The sequence below is a fragment of the Oncorhynchus tshawytscha genome, linkage group LG06, assembly GCF_018296145.1.
Source record: "Oncorhynchus tshawytscha isolate Ot180627B linkage group LG06, Otsh_v2.0, whole genome shotgun sequence".
NCBI lineage: Eukaryota > Metazoa > Chordata > Actinopteri > Salmoniformes > Salmonidae > Oncorhynchus > Oncorhynchus tshawytscha.
The window spans coordinates 67,776,644-67,792,758 of NC_056434.1; the positions used below are offsets into that span (position 1 = coordinate 67,776,644).

Below are 16,115 nucleotides of genomic sequence, written 5' to 3' on the forward strand. Positions count from 1 at the left end.
ATGGCAGCCCCCAGAGGCTCCATGTACAGAACGAAGAGGAGAGCCGAGAGTGGGCACCCCTGCCTGACCCCAGACAAGAGGTCAAAAACGTCACCCAAGTGACTATTTACACTAACTCGGCACCCCGCTCCGACATATAATGTACGAATCCATCCTATGAACTTCTCCCCAAATCCTAATCGACCTAACACTCTGAATAAAAAGGATCTATCCACGTGATCAAAGGCTTTCGCCTGATCTAGCGCTGCTACCATTAAAAGCAGTCCTCTATCTTCAACCCAAGCGATGGAGTCCCTGATTAACTGTAGGTTCCATCTAATAGAGCGGCCCTCTACCCCGCACGTCTGATCCTCATGGACGACGTAGGGAAGGGCTGTGCGCAACCGGTCTGCTAAAACCTTTGCAAGTAGCTTGTAATCTACACACAGCATGGTCAACGGCCGCCAGTTGCCAAGGTCTGTTACTTCCCGCTTTTTATATAAAAGTGACAGCACACCAACAGCCATTGATCCCCCCGGGACCCCCGTCTCAAGGATGGCCTTCAAGACTTCGAGGACCACCGGTCCAAGTATACCCCAAAACTTGAGATAAAACTCAGCCGGCAGCCCATCCATCCCAGGCACCTTCCCTTTTCCCATCCTCCTAAGAGCGCTCTCAACCTCTTCTAGTGAGATCTGGGCCTCCATCACTTCTCTAATGTCCTCCGGCAACCGCCTGGACAAGTATTCTAAAAACACATTTCCCTGCTCTACATCTATTTCCCTTTCCTTAAATAAACCTTGGAAATGATCAGTTGTCACCCTGACCATATCCTCTGGTTCTCTAACTATACTACCATTTTCTTCCCTAACGCCATGCATTACCTTCCTACTCTGTCTGGCCCTAACCGACTTAAAGAACATAGCAGAACAAGTCTCATTGTGTTCTAGAAAGCCACTATGCGCACGCTCCAGGAAAGCTCGAGCCTTCCGCTCCTGCAACTCCCTGAGCTGCGCCTTTAGGGTTGCAGATCTCTCCCAGTCAAAAGACCCGCCAAGGTTGCCTGCCTCGTACTCGAGTTCAATTAACCTTTGGATACGATCCACCTCCCTCCTCTCCTCCCTTTTTTTCCTCTTGCAATACCCTATTATAAAAGCCCTAATCCTCAACTTTAACTAATTCCCACCACTCTAACACCCCCTCGCACATGGACCGGAGGCCTTCAAGCCTCCAAAAGAAACCATAAAACCCGTCAACAAAAGCCTGCTCCTCCAGCACATCCCGATCTAACTTCCAGTACCCCCTACCAAAGAGGCAGACTGGCGACCCCACCTGCAGGAGCACCCCGTCGTGATCCGAAAAGAAAACAGGCAACAGCCGCCCAGACAACTTACCCAACTTACCTGGGTACAAAAATATAGTCGAGCCTCCGCTCAACCCCCCTGGAGTTGCGCCATGTAGGACCGGCCATTTTCGGAGTAGTGTGCAGACCACCATCAACCAGACCATGGCAAGCCATTAGCCCGGTAATGGCGCCTGCACTGCTATCCCCCCTATTCCTAAATCTGTATTAAAATCCCCCCCTATCACTAATTTCCTATTTGTGACACACAGGGGCGTCAGACAGTCCACCATCTCCCTCCTGTGGCCCATACACCACCACTAATCTAAATTTATAATCCCTTATCGTGACATCCACCCCTATAACCCTCCCCTGCATTACCACAAAAGAATCCTCCACTTTTACCTCCCTGTGCCCACACAAAATCCCTAACCCCGATGAGTGCACCCCCCCAATACCCCAAACCGACTCCCCCTTGTCCCACTCCCTCTTAAACCTACTAACATCCCCTCCATCCCTCAGGTGAACCTCCTGTAAAAAACAAAAATCAAACCCCACACCCTCCAAATAACTAAAAACCACCCTCCTCTTAACAAAATCCCTTAAACCCCTTACATTTAAACTAACAAAAGTAAAATTAGACCCCATGAAATAATAAAATAAAAACATGTAATACACTCAAATTCTAAACCCAGACAGAAAAAACAAAAACAGGAGACTCACCCGATGCTCCCCTGCTCCGTATCTACCGGTGAAAATACCATCCGTACTCCCGACATCCCCCCCTCTTCCTCCATCTCACCAACCCAGGATGCAGGAATAGTGTTTGGCTCCGGGGTGCCCTGCACCCTGGGTCTACCCCCACACTCCTCCCCCTCCCCAGTGCTGCAGCTGGTTTGGAAATAAATCGGGAGGCTGAGTCCCCAAACAAACAACTCCCCACCTCCTCCTATACCCAGTCCTGAATCTTGTTAGGTGTGTCCCCACCCAACAGAAATTGAGGGCCTGGGGAAACCAGCAGCAACCCAGAGGTTTCTCCCACCCCCATCACTCTCTTGACCATCCCCTCCCTCTCACTGTCGGCCAATCACACCCTCCTCTTCATTCTCTTCTTTGGTGATGGCGGCAGTGGAGAGATACCACCCTCCCCCCGCCAGCTCCTCCACCATACCCCTCATCTCTTCCACCAGGTCACTTTCCCCCCACTCCACTTGCTCTTCCACCGTCTCCTTCTCCACCACTCCTCCCTCGCTTTCTTCTCTCTCATGCTCCTCCACTCGGTTGCCTTCTTCCGCCGCTTTTCCTGGTTCTCCTACTCCCGTTCCTTCTGTTTCCTTCTCTCTTCCATCCGTCGCTTCTTGCTCCTCCTCCTTCCTTGCGGCCTTCCCCTCTGGACCTGTACTCTGGTCATGAGGCTTGCTTCCTTCCCCTCCTCTTCTTCCCCCATCCCCCGCTCCTGCTCCCCCCCAGCCGCAGACGCATATGACCTCTTACGAGCCGGGCACCCCCGCCACAGGTGTGCTGACGAGCCACACCCGTGGCACGCCTTAGGCTTGTCACAATCCCTCGCCTCGTGTTCCTCAGATCCACAAAATCTGCATTTTCTTGTGCTGCACGAGGCGAAAATGTGGCCGTAGGCCATACAGCGCCTGCAAAATGGGGGCTGACGTGCATAAAACAATGTCCCCCTGTCAGCCCCTAGGGAGAACATAGCAGAAGGATGGAGGTAGCCACCATGTCCCTTTGGGTCCTCCCTGGGGAGGGCCTGGAAGCCTCTCCTCCCATTCCAAAACCCAAGGGAGTCTTTGAGGTGCCTTGCTGAGGACGTTATCCATGTATCTCCCCAGAAAGGCCCTCACTTCTTCGTCCTTAACGTATGGGTTGTAAATGTTGACAGTTACAACCCTAAAGTTGTTCTTCGCCAGGCTTGTTATTTCATAGTGGCTCATCGGCCTCTCACCTCCCACTGCTCTTGCCCTTCTCAGGATATCATTGTGTTTCTCCTCTGTATATAGTGCCACGTCGTATGCTCCCTCCAACGAGTTGCCTTGGAAACAAAACACGTCCTTCACCGTCAGCTTTAGAATCCCCATCAATATTATCCTTCCAAAAGTTTCCCGTCCTAAAGGCTCCAACTCCTTTTCCTTCCAAGCAAACCGAATCGTGTTGGCCAGCCCAATCCCAGGGACCGACCGTGTTGATGGATTTAGCACCATCTCCGCAAGGAGAATGGCGCTCGTTCTCTTCTCTTCCAAAACAAGAAAAAATAAAAACCAAAGTGACTGAGCCTATCTGTTGCAAACTAACACAGAGACAGGAACAATCACCCACGACACACTCAAAGAATATGGCTGCCTAAATATGGTTCCCAATCAGAGACAACGAGAATCACCTACCTGATTGAGAACCGCCTCAGGCAACCATAGACTTTGCTAGAACACCCCACTAAGCCACAATCCCAAAACCTACGAAAAAACCCCAATACACAAACACACCACAAAATAAAACCATGTCACACCCTGGCCTGACCAAATAAATAAAGAAAACACAAAATACTAAGACCAGGGCGTGACACTTTCTATTTTATTCAGCTTTGTTCAATTTAATTCTTCATGCTATAAAATAATGCCACGGAATTCTAAGCAAATCTTGTCTGCTATATGAACTAATGTAGCCCACAGCCATTTGACATAACCAGATGAGGACCTAACGTAAGGACAACTCAGAGTATGATATTCTGGTCTTCTGAAATAGGCTACATTTTCTTCATATCGTGCATCTTTAGACCTGTCTAAAGTAAATAATAGATTTACTGTGAAGTGTAGGCTATATTACATCAATTTATTAGACTTTTTAAAATGTAGATATTCATCAGAGGCAGTGGAAGCCAGGAGATGCTAAATGTGTTTATGTTAATTAACTGTCAATTACCATGAGACCAACAGTTATTTGTGTGACAATCACCAGCTGACAATATTTTGTGACTGCCACAGCCCTAGTTCCACCGTAAACTGTCATAAACAAATCTCACAAATATCTCCTAGCGACTATCTAATCAACGCAACATTGACATTATCCCACACCTGGCTAGCCACTATTGGCTTAAAAAGCAAATTAATTTCCTGCAATATTGCCCCTCTGTGCCGTGCTTGTTTATCACTCCCATGTGTAGCCAGTGGATGTGATAACCTCCTTGTGGGTTGACAGAAATACTTTCTGCAAAACCTTTATATTAAATGTTAATTGTAAAGTAGGCTTTCCTGTTAGAAGTATATCATGAGTAAGTAAAGTATATCATTTGTATCTATTAATTGTTATTTGAAAACTTTGCCATGAGCTGCTGTAGTACAGAACCATCTCTAGACCGGCACATTGCACATTCCTCACTTGCTAGATGCTCAATTAAAGGGCCAGATGCACAATTAATGAGGAAATACACTCAAAAGTCAAAATTTCTTCCAGGGAAAATATGAAATATGAAAATTATTTTACCAGGTATATTGACAGAAAACACTACAACACTACTACTTCACTACTTTCTCTTGTACACTAAGGACACGAGGCAGAGTTGCAGGTGAGAGGGAAAGAATGTGCCTATTTGTAAGTTAGAAAGAAATGACTAGCTCGTGACATGTTTCATTTTTTAAAATGAGCTCTAATGCAATAACAGGTTGAAGACCCCTGCACTAGGCTACCTGTCTCCAATGTTTGTAAACAAAGTAAATGTAAACAAGCTCTGTGTAGCCTAAAAGCATTGTTACAACTAATTATGATGTCATGGATGGTCAGTCCTTGCATCCATAGAGTAATCGAGGGGTCCCCAATTACAGTTGAAGTCGGAAGTTTACGTACACCTTAGACAATTACATTTAAACTCAGTTTTCACAATTCCTGCCATTTAATCCTCGTAAAAATTCCCTGTCTTAGGTCAGTTAGGATCACCACTTTATTTTAAGAGTGTGAAATGTCAGAATAATAGTCGAGAGAATGATTTATTTCAGCTTTTATTTCTTTCATCACATTCCCAGTGGGTCAGAAGTTTACATATACTCAATTAGTATTTGGTAGCAATGCCTTTAAATTGTTTAACTTGGGTCAAACGCCTTATAATTTTCCTTCATGATGCCATCTATTTTGTGAAGTGCACCAGTCCCTCCTGAAGCAAAGCACCCCCACAACATGATGCTGCCACCCCCGTGCTTCACGGTTGTAATGGTGTTCTTTGGTTGCAAGCCTCCCCCTTTTTCCTCCAAACATAATGATAGTCATTATGGCCAAACAGTTCTATTTTTGTTTCATCAGACCAGAGGACATCCCTCCAAAAAGTACAATCTTTGTCCCCATGTGCAGTTGCAAACCGTAGTCTGTTTTTTATGGTGGTTTTGGAGCAGTGGCTTCTTCTTTGCTGAGCGGCCTTTCAGGTTATGTTGATATAGGACTCGTTTTACTGTGGATATAGATACTTTTGTACCTGTTTCCTCCAGCATCTTCACAAGGTCCTTTGCTGTTGTTCTGGGATTGATTTACACTTTTCGCACCAAAGTACGTTCATCTCTAGGAGACAGAATGCATCTCCTTCCTGAGCAGTATGACGGCTGCGTGGTTCCATGGTGTTAATACTTGCGTACTATTGTTTGTACAGATGAACGTGGTACCTTCAGGCGTTTGGAAATTGCTCCCAAGGATGAACCAGACTTGTGGAGGTCTACAGTTTTTTTCTGAGGTGTTGGCTGATTTCTTTTGATTTGCTAATGATGTCAAGCAAAGAGGCACTGAGTTTGAAGGTAGGCCTTGAAATACATCCACAGGTACACCTCCAATTGACTCAAATGATGTCAATTAGCCTACCAGAAGCTTCTCAAGCCATGACATAATTTTCTGGAATTTTCCAAGCTGTTTAAAGGCACAGTCAACTTAGTGTATGTAAACTTCTGACCTACTGGAACACTGGAATTGTGATACAGTGAATTGTAAGTGAAATAATCTGTCTGTCAACAATTGTTGGAAAATGTACTTGTGTCATGCACAATGTAGATGTCCTAACCGATTTGCTAAAACTATAGTTTGTTAACAAGACATTTGTGCAGTGGTTGAAAAACCAGTTTAATGACTCCAACCTTAGTGTATGTAAACTTCCGACATCAACTGTATATTCAGCTGTGGCGCAATTTTTCCTTGAGCGGATGGTCGTGGGGTCGGAACATAGTTAAAAACTGAATAATTTCAAACTTTAATTACATTGGGATACAAACAAACATGCCTCTCTATTACTTGGGAACAGATTTCATAAAATAAAATCACGCAATTTAATTTCCGGGTGATTTTGCAGTCTTTTATATCCGACAACAAAATGAATACAAACAAATAAAATCACCCGTGTGCCGAATTTGGACAGCGGGCTGCTTATTGGGGAACCCTGTTGTCACGCCCTGACCTGAGAGAGCCTTTTTGATGTCTCTATTTTGGTTTGGTCAGGGTGTGATTTGGGTGGGCATTCTATGTTCTGTTTTCTATGTTTTTTTGTATTTTTTTGTTTTGGCCGGGTATGGTTCTCAATCAGGGACAGCAGTCTATCGTTGTCTCTGATTGGGAATCATACTTGGGCAGCCTTTTTTCCTTGTTGTGATTGTGGGAAGTTGACTTTGTTAGTGGCACTATAGCTCGCTTAAGCTTCACGGTCGTGTGGTATTGTTTATTGTTTTTGTTGGCGACATCAGAAAAAAAGTAATGTACGCTCACCACGCTGCGCTTTGGTCCATTTCTTCTGACGGTCGTGACACCTGTAGTCTATGGATTTGAGAGTGGTTGCAATTCTTCAGCCCCATCCCTCAGCTTTTTACCGAAACTGGAGGGGAGAACACTTTGTTAATGTTTCAATTAAGGATTGCTGCTTTAAACACCTTTTTTGTAAGGGAACTACTTCAATGACTGAAAAAAGTTTGTTTCTTGTGTTCCCTATTTGCAGTAAAGAGCCTGCTGGCGAGTATCTCTCTAATGGTGTACTCGTGGTAAGGGCATTCATTTGGTTTGCTGATCATTCTAAGGCAAAGTCAACATCACAAGGATGGTCAGAGATGGATAATGATGAGGTCAATAATGACAGGACATAGCAATGTGCTATAAGAACCAACAAATTATTCACACTCCTTTTTCCACATTTTGTTGTGTTACAGCCTGAATTTTAAAATGGATTAAATTGAGGTATTGTGCCACTGATCTACACACTATACCCCACAATGCCCCACAATTTTGACAAATTAATAAAAAATGAAAAGCTGAATTGTCTTGAGTCAATAAGTATTCAACCCTTTTGTTATGGCAAACCTAAATAAGTTCAGGAGTAAAAATGTCAATTAGATTAACATGTCACTTAATAAGTTGCATGGATTCACTCTATGTGCAATAATGGTGGTTAACATGGTTATTGAATGATTTCCCCATCTCTATACCCCACACATGCAATTATCTTTAAGGTCCTTCAGTCAAGTAGTGAATTTCAAGCGCAGATTCAACCACAAAGTCCAGGGAGGTTTTCTAATGCGTCGCATAGAAGGTAATCTATTAATAGATGGGTAAAACATTTGAAAAAGCAGACAATATATATGAGTTTGAGCATGGTGAAGTTATATTATGCTTTGGATGGTGTATCAACACACCCAGTCACTACAAATGTACAGGCGTCCTTCCTAACTCAGTTGCCAGGGAGTAAGGAAACCGCTCAGGGATTTCATCATGAGGCCAATGGTGATTTTAAAACAGTTTAATGGCTGTGATGGGAGAAAACTGAGGATGAATCAACAACATTTTAGTTACTCCACAAAACAAACCTAAATGAGTGAAAAGAATACAGTGTACATAATTAAACTATTCCTAAACCTACACCCTGTTTGCAATAATGCACTAAAGTGTGGCAAAACCTTTTTGTCCTGAATACAAAGCATTATGTTTGGTCAAACACATCAAAACACATTCATATTTTCAAGCATGTTATGGATATACTTGCCATCAGCAAGGACTAGAGAGTTTTTGGGGGCATGAAAAGAAACTGAATAGAGCTGACCACAGGGAAAGTCCTAGAGGAAATCAAGTACAGTCTGCTTTCCAACAGACACTGGGAGCCAATTCACATTTCAGCAGGACATAAACTTAAAACTCAAGGCCAAATGTACAGTACACTGGAGTTGCTTGAATGTGGCCTAGTTACAGTTTTGACTTAAATCGGCTTGAAAATCTATGGCAAGACTTGAAAATGGCTGTCTAGCAATAATCAATAACCAACTTGATAGAGCTTGAAGAGTTTAAAAAATAATAATAGGCAAATATTGTACAATCCAGGTGTGCAAAGCTCTTAGAGACTTACCCAGAAAGACTCACAGCTGTAATCACTGCCAAAAGTGATTCTAACATGTATTGACTCAGGGACTTCAACACTTATTTAATCAAGATATATTAGTGTTTTATTGTTTCATAAATCTTTAAAAACGTAATTTTTCTTCTACTTTGACATTACAGAGTATTTGGTGTAGATCGTAAAAAAAACAAGAAATACAATTAAATACATTTTAATCCCAATTTGTAGCACAACAAATTGTACAATAAGTTAAGGGGTATGAATACCATCTGAAGAAACTGTATGTGTAATGTAATGCTGTACAAAATTAAAGCAAATAATTCACACCCACGAACCGAAGGCAATTCTATATACTGTTTATTGTAGTATACTTTGTCCTAGGCCTCCCCATTCTCTACTGTGGATGTGAATGTAGAAAAGCTGATGACCACTGCCAGTGAGTATCATTCAAATTATTATCTACTGTATCAGGTCTGCTTATTTCTGTGCCTGTTGAACATAGTTTAGCTTTTACTTGACCCATAAAATGTTTGCAAAATTAAAGAAGAAAGTTCTATCAGTCTAAAGACTGCCCCTGCTGCAAAGTTGCTTGCAATGTATGTATTATCTATGTTGTTATTGTTCTAGTGGAGGGGCCACTTATTCTCTAAATACCTCCCAATGTATGTATGCATTCTGTCTGTCTGTCTGTCTGTGCATAATCAGACCGGTCTACACAGGATATTCATAGATCACTGATCACTGAACTGAGATCATAGATCACTGAACTGAGCAACCACATCTATGTTGTTATTGTTCTAGTGGAGCAGAATGTGGTCCTGAAAATGAGTGGGGCCTTTCCAGAAGAGCATAAGATTCTTGCTCCTCAAAAAACATCCAACCTGACCAAAACTCTGCGCTACTACATCAACAGAGACCTGGAGACAGAGCTTTGCGTGAGGGTGCGGTTAACTGATCCTTTACTTGACCAATATCTTCCCTATCTTTATACAAGTTCCAAATTATTTTTTAAATTCCACAATCATATTTTTTGTATCCCCAGGATAAATTGGGTGAGGTAGAAGATCCAAATGTCACTGGCTTATCTACTGTTCCACTCCTGCAACTTCCAGCCAGTAATGATTTCAAAATATCTTTACCTGTGGGAGAGGTACAGTAGACCTAATTTAAGTCTTTGCACCCTTCTAGTGTATGTATAAAGTGCCAAGGAAAGCTTATTGATGAACAATGTTTATAAAGCCCATATGATTTATATGGACACTCCCCCTTCACAGGACATGGTGGATCTACATTTGAGAACAGAGGATTGGTAAAGTGCTTTCCTTTTTATGAAACAAAGCATCAGTATTTGAAGAGTTTCTTTCCAAAACACTATATATACATTTTCAGAAATATTAAAATAGCTTGTATTGTTTAAAGAAATTATGAAAAAAATTGATACATTTTTTCACGATCTAATCATGTCATGGCATTGTTCAATGACAAGCATGTATTTGTTAAATATCTTTCACTTGACGGTTTCATTTCAGAGAGACAAATTAATCATGTTTTTTTGCCAAATGCTATATATCTGCCCTAGTTACAGAGAAATAAGTAGTACAGCTACGACCGGTTGTGATACAGCCCTGGATCGAACCAGGGTCTGTAGCAACGCCTCTAGCACTGCAATGCTGTGCCTTAGACCGCTGCGCCACTTGGGAGTATATATACACTGCTCAAAAAAATAAAGGGAACACTTAAACAACACAATGTAACTCCAAGTCAATCACACTTCTGTGAAATCAAACTGTCCACTTAGGAAGCAACACTGACTGACAATAAATTTCACATGCTGTTGTGCAAATGGAATAGACAACAGGTGGAAATTATAGGTAATTAGCAAGACACCCCCGATAAAGGAGTGGTTCTGCAGGTGATAACCACAGACCACTTCTCAGTTCCTATGCTTCCTGGCTGATGTTTTGGTCACTTTTGAATGCTGGCGGTGCTTTCACTCTAGTGGTAGCATGAGACGGAGTCTACAACCCACACAAGTGGCTCAGGTAGTGCAGCTCATCCAGGATGGCACATCAATACGAGCTGTGGCAAGAAGGTTTGCTGTGTCAGTCAGCGTAGTGTCCAGAGCATGGAGGCGCTACCAGGAGACAGGCCAGTACATCAGGAGACGTGGAGGAGGCCGTAGGAGGGTAACAACCCAGCAGCAGGACCGCTACCTCCGCCTTTGTGCAAAGAGGAGCAGGAGGAGCACTGACAAAGCCCTGCAAAATGACCTCCAGCAGGCCACAAATGTGCATGTGTCTGCTCAAACGGTCAGAAACAGACTCCATGAGGGTGGTATGAGGGCCCGACGTCCACAGGTGGGGGCTGTGCTTACAGCCCAACACCGTGCAGGACGTTTGGCATTTGCCAGAGAACACCAAGATTGGCAAATTCGCCACTGGCGCCCTGTGCTCTTCACAGATGAAAGCAGGTTCACACTGAGCACATGTGACAGACGTGACAGAGTCTAGAGACGCCGTGGAGAACGTTCTGCTGCCTGCAACATCCTCCAGCATGACCGGTTTGGCGGTGTGTCAGTCATGGTGTGGGGTGGCATTTCTTTGGGGGGCCGCACAGCCCTCCATGTGCTCGCCAGAGGTAGCCTGACTGCCATTAGGTACCGAGATGAGATCCTCAGACCCCTTGTGAGACCATATGCTGGTGCGGTTGGCCCTGGGTTCCTCCTAATGCAAGACAATGCTAGACCTCATGTGGCTGGAGTGTGTCAGCAGTTCCTGCAAGAGGAAGGCATTGATGCTATGGACTGGCCCGCCCGTTCCCCAGACCTGAATCCAATTGAGCACATCTGGGACATCATGTCTCGCTCCATCCACCAATGCCACGTTGCACCACAGACTGTCCAGGAGTTGGCGGATGCTTTAGTCCAGGTCTGGGAGGAGATCCCTCAGGAGACCATCCGCCACCTCATCAGGAGCATGCCCAGGCATTGTAGGGAGGTCATACAGGCACGTGGAGGCCACACACACTACTGAGCCTCATTTTGACTAGTTTTAAGGACATTACATCAAAGTTGGATCAGCCTGTAGTGTGGTTTTCCACTTTAATTTTGAGTGTGACTCCAAATCCAGACCTCCATGGGTTGATAAATTTGATTTCCATTGATAATTTTTGTGTGATTTTGTTGTCAGCACATTCAACTATGTAAAGAAAAAAGTATTTAATAAGAATATTTCATTCATTCAGATCTAGGATGTGTTATTTTAGTGTTCCCTTTATTTTTTTGAGCAGTGTATATACAGTACCAGTCAAAAGTTTGGACATAGCTACTCATTCAAGGGTTTTTCTTTATTTTTTACTATTTTCTACATTGTAGAATAATAGTAAAGACATAAAAACTCTGAAATAACACATATAGAATCATGTAGTAACCAAAAAAGTGTTAAAAAAATCTAAATATATTTTATGTTTGAGAATCTTCAAAGAAGCCACCCTTTGCCTTGATGACAGCTTTGCACATTCTTGACATTCTGGTGTTTAACAGGTGTGCCTTGTTAAAAGTAAATTTATTTCCCTCTTAATGTGTTTGAGCCAATCAGTTGTGTTGTGACAAGGTACGGCCGGTATACAGAAGATAGCCCTATTTGGTAAAAGACCAAGTCCTTATTATTGTCACGAATCCCGCTTCCTGAGTCTGTGTTTGCCTGTGTTTCTGTCCTGGAGTGTGTTTCCGGTGTCCTGGAACGCACCCTGTCTGGTTGCCGGGCGAATTAGCTTGTTGGGAGATCGATGTTCAACCGCACCTGTATCCCATCAGTAATCTGCACACCTGTCCTGATCATCACCTCTCCCCTTCAAAAGCTCTGACCTGACATCCATTCCCTGCCGGATCGTTAGCCATGAACAGTATGTTGTGCCATAGTATCAGCCTCAAGTTGGATAGAATTTGTTTTGTTGTTTTTTTACGTATTGCTTGCCTTAAACTTACCTCCGTTTGTTCTGTCCCGGATCATTTACCCCATTACGCCTGGTCGTCGGAGGATTCCGATCCACCTATTTACTCCCATCAACTCACCACCGCTGCCCGCTACGCCACCTGGATATATCTACCCATTCACATTCACTTGTAAATAAATACTCACCTTCTTCCTACTCTCCTTGTCCTGGTCTGCTTCTGGGTTCGATTTTGAAAGAACGTGACAATTATGGCAAGAACAGCTCAAATAAGCAAAGATAAACGACAGTCCATCGTTACTTTAAGACAGCTGGTTCTTGGATACCCCTGGCTAAGAGAACACAATCCTTTGTTCGATTGGGTGACTGGTAAGGTAACTAGTTGGAGCATTGAGTGCCATGCTAACTGCCTCAGGACTGCCTGTTCTCATGCTGTCCCCAGTCGGGTCAGTGAGTCTGCTCCTCCTGATTTGTCCCTGGTTCCTGAAACATATCACGAGTTGGGTGAGGTGTTCAGTAAGCAGAAAGCTCAGTCACTTCCTCCCCACCGACCTTATGATTGTACAATTAAGCTGTTCCCTGGAGCTGCCTTTCCCAAGGGACGGTTATACAGTATTTCTCGACCTGAGCGGGAAGCCCTGGAGACCTACATAAAGGAGTCTCTTGCTGCACCAGAATTTTCTGTTGGACTCCTGAGGCAGACCGAGCATTTCTGAACTTGAAGAGCCGATTCACCAACGCGCCGATTCTCTCTCAACCTGACACTTCCCGTCAGTTTGTTGTTGAGGTGGACGCGTCTGATGTGGGGGTGGGCGCCATCCTGTCCCAGCGTAGCTCCACTGACGGTAAACTCCATCCCTGCGCCTTCTACTCTTGTCGTCTTTCACCAGCTGAGAGAAACTACGATGTGGGTAACCGGGAGCTTCTCGCTGTGAAGCTTGCCTTGGAGGAGTGACGTCACTGGTTGGAGGGAGCGGAGCAACCGTTTGTGGTCTGGACTGACCACAAGAATCTGGCTTACGTGCAATCGGCTAAACGTCTCAACTCCCGTCAGGCCAGGTGGGCTTTGTTTTTTGGACGCTTCAATTTTTCCCTGACGTTCCGACCTGGGTCGAAGAACGGCAAAGCGGACGCCTTGTCCCGGATGTTCTCCAAGACGGATGAGAGTGGGGCCAAGACTGAGACGATTCTTCCCCAGAACCTTGTCGTGGGAGCCGTTACATGGAGGATTGAGGAGGATGTGATGGCGGCCCTTCGGACGCAGCCCGGCCCCGGTAACGGTCCACCCGGTCGGTTGTTCGTGCCTGAGTCGGTCCGTTCTGCTGTTCTTCAGTGGTCCCACGCCAGCAAGATAGCTTGTCACCCTGGCGTTGCTCAGACTATGGCGCTGCCTCAAGCCGGTTCTCCTCAGTCCTCTGTTGCCCCCTCCTCCTCGTCCTCCTCCTCCTCGGATGATCGGAGGTGGTCCTGCCTACACGGTGCGCCGCATAATGGATTCCAGACGGCGGGGTCGAGGTTTCCAATATCTCGTGGATTGGGAAGGATATGGTCCAGAAGAGAGGAGTTGGATTCCTCGGCGTCAGATCCTTGATGACGACCTGCTTCGTGACTTCTACCGCCTCCACCCTGGCGCTCCAGGTAGTCCGCCCGGTGGCGTTCGTCGCAGGGGGGGGTACTGTCACGAATCCCGCTTCCTGAGTCTGTGTTTGCCTGTGTTTCAGTTCTGGAGTGTGTTTCCGGTGTCCTGGAACGCACCCTGTCTGGTTGCCGGGCGAATTAGCTTGTTGGGAGATCGATGTTCACCCGCACCTGTATCCCATCAGTAATCTGCACACCTGTCCTGATCATCCCCTCTCCCCTTCAAAAGCTCTGACCTGACATCCATTCCCTGCCAGATCGTTAGCCATGAACAGTATGTTGTGCCATAGTATCAGCCTCAAGTTGGATAGAATTTGTTTTGTTGTTTTTTACGTATTACTTGCCTTAAACCTACCTCCGTTTGTTCTGTCTTCAGTTACTCACCCGGATCATTTACCCCATTCCCGCCTGGTCGTCGGAGGATTCCGCTACCCCATTGGATCCACCTATTTACTCCCATCAACTCACCACCGCTGCCCGCTACGCCACCTGGATATATCTACCCATTCACATTCACTTGTAAATAAATACTCACCTTCTTCCTACTCTCCTTGTCCTGGTCTGCTTCTGGGTTCGATTTTGAAAGAACGTGACAATTATGGCAAGAACAGCTCAAATAAGCAAAGATAAACGACAGTCCATCGTTACTTTAAGACATTAAGGTCAATCAATCTGGAACATTTCAAGAACTTTGAACGTTTCTTCAAGTGCAAGTGCAATTGCAAAAACCATCAAGCGCTATGATGAAACTGGCTCTCGTGAGAACCGCCACAGGAAAGGAAGAGCCAGAGTTACATCTGCTGCAGACAATTAGTTCCTTGGAGTTACCAGCTTCAGAAATTGCAGACCAAAAAAATGCTTCACAGAGTTCAAGTAACAGACATATCTCAACATCAACTGTTTAGAGGAGACTGCATGATTCAGGCCTTCATGGTCAAATTGCTGCAAAGAAACCTCTACTAAAGGACACCAATAAGAAGAAGAGACTTGCCTGGGCCAAGAAACACGAGCAAAGGACTTAGACTGGTGGAAATCTGTCCTTTGGTCTTATGAGTCTAAATTTGAGATTTTTGGTTCTAACCGCTGTGTCATTGTGAGACACAGAGTCGGTGAACGGATGATCTCCGCATGTGTGGTTCCCACCGTAAAGCATGGAGGAGGAGGTGTGATGGTGTGGGGGTGCATTGCTGGTGACACTGTCAGTGATTTGTTTAGAATTCAAGGTGCACGTAACCAGCATGGCTACCACAGCATTCTGCAGCGATATGCCATCCCATCTGGTTTGTGCTTAGTGGGACTATCATTTGTTTTCAATAGGACAATGATCCAAAACACACCTCCAGACTGTGTAAAGGCTATTTGACCAAGAAGGAGAGTGATGGAGTGCATGCATCAGATGACCTGGCCTCCACAATCACCTCACCTCAACCCAATTGATTTGGTTTGGAATGAGTTGGACCACAGAGTGATGGAAAAGCAGCCAACAAGTGCTCAGCATATATGGGAACTCCTTCAAGACTGAAGGAAACAATTCCAAGTGAAGCTGGTTGAGAGAATGCCAAGAGTGTGCAAAGCTGTCATCAAGGCAGGAGGCTACTTTGAATAATCTGAAATCTAAAATATATTTTGATTTGTTTAACACTTTTTTGGTTACTACATGACTCCATATGTGTTATTTCATATTTTTGATGTCGTCACTATTCTACAATATAGATAAAAGTAAAAATAAGAAAAAACCCTTGAATGAGTAGGTATGTCCAAACTTTTGACTGGTACTGTATATACATATTTATAATAATAATATAATACAGTAATATGAGACATGTATGTAAAACATTTACATTTGACATTTTA

The 16,115-nt window shown here is 44.5% G+C and overlaps 1 protein-coding gene across 1 annotated transcript in view; it reads left to right on the forward strand.

Annotated features, from left to right (window-relative positions):
* LOC112252956 (cytosolic phospholipase A2 epsilon-like) overlaps positions 1–16,115 on the forward strand; it is a 36,063-nt gene that overhangs the window by 11,444 nt on the left and 8,504 nt on the right. The window contains 6 exon segments of the mRNA XM_042322768.1: positions 7,287–7,329; positions 9,054–9,108; positions 9,474–9,613; positions 9,715–9,822; positions 9,947–9,981; positions 13,683–13,931. Coding sequence (XP_042178702.1) covers positions 7,287–7,329; positions 9,054–9,108; positions 9,474–9,613; positions 9,715–9,822; positions 9,947–9,981; positions 13,683–13,931 — 630 coding nt within the window.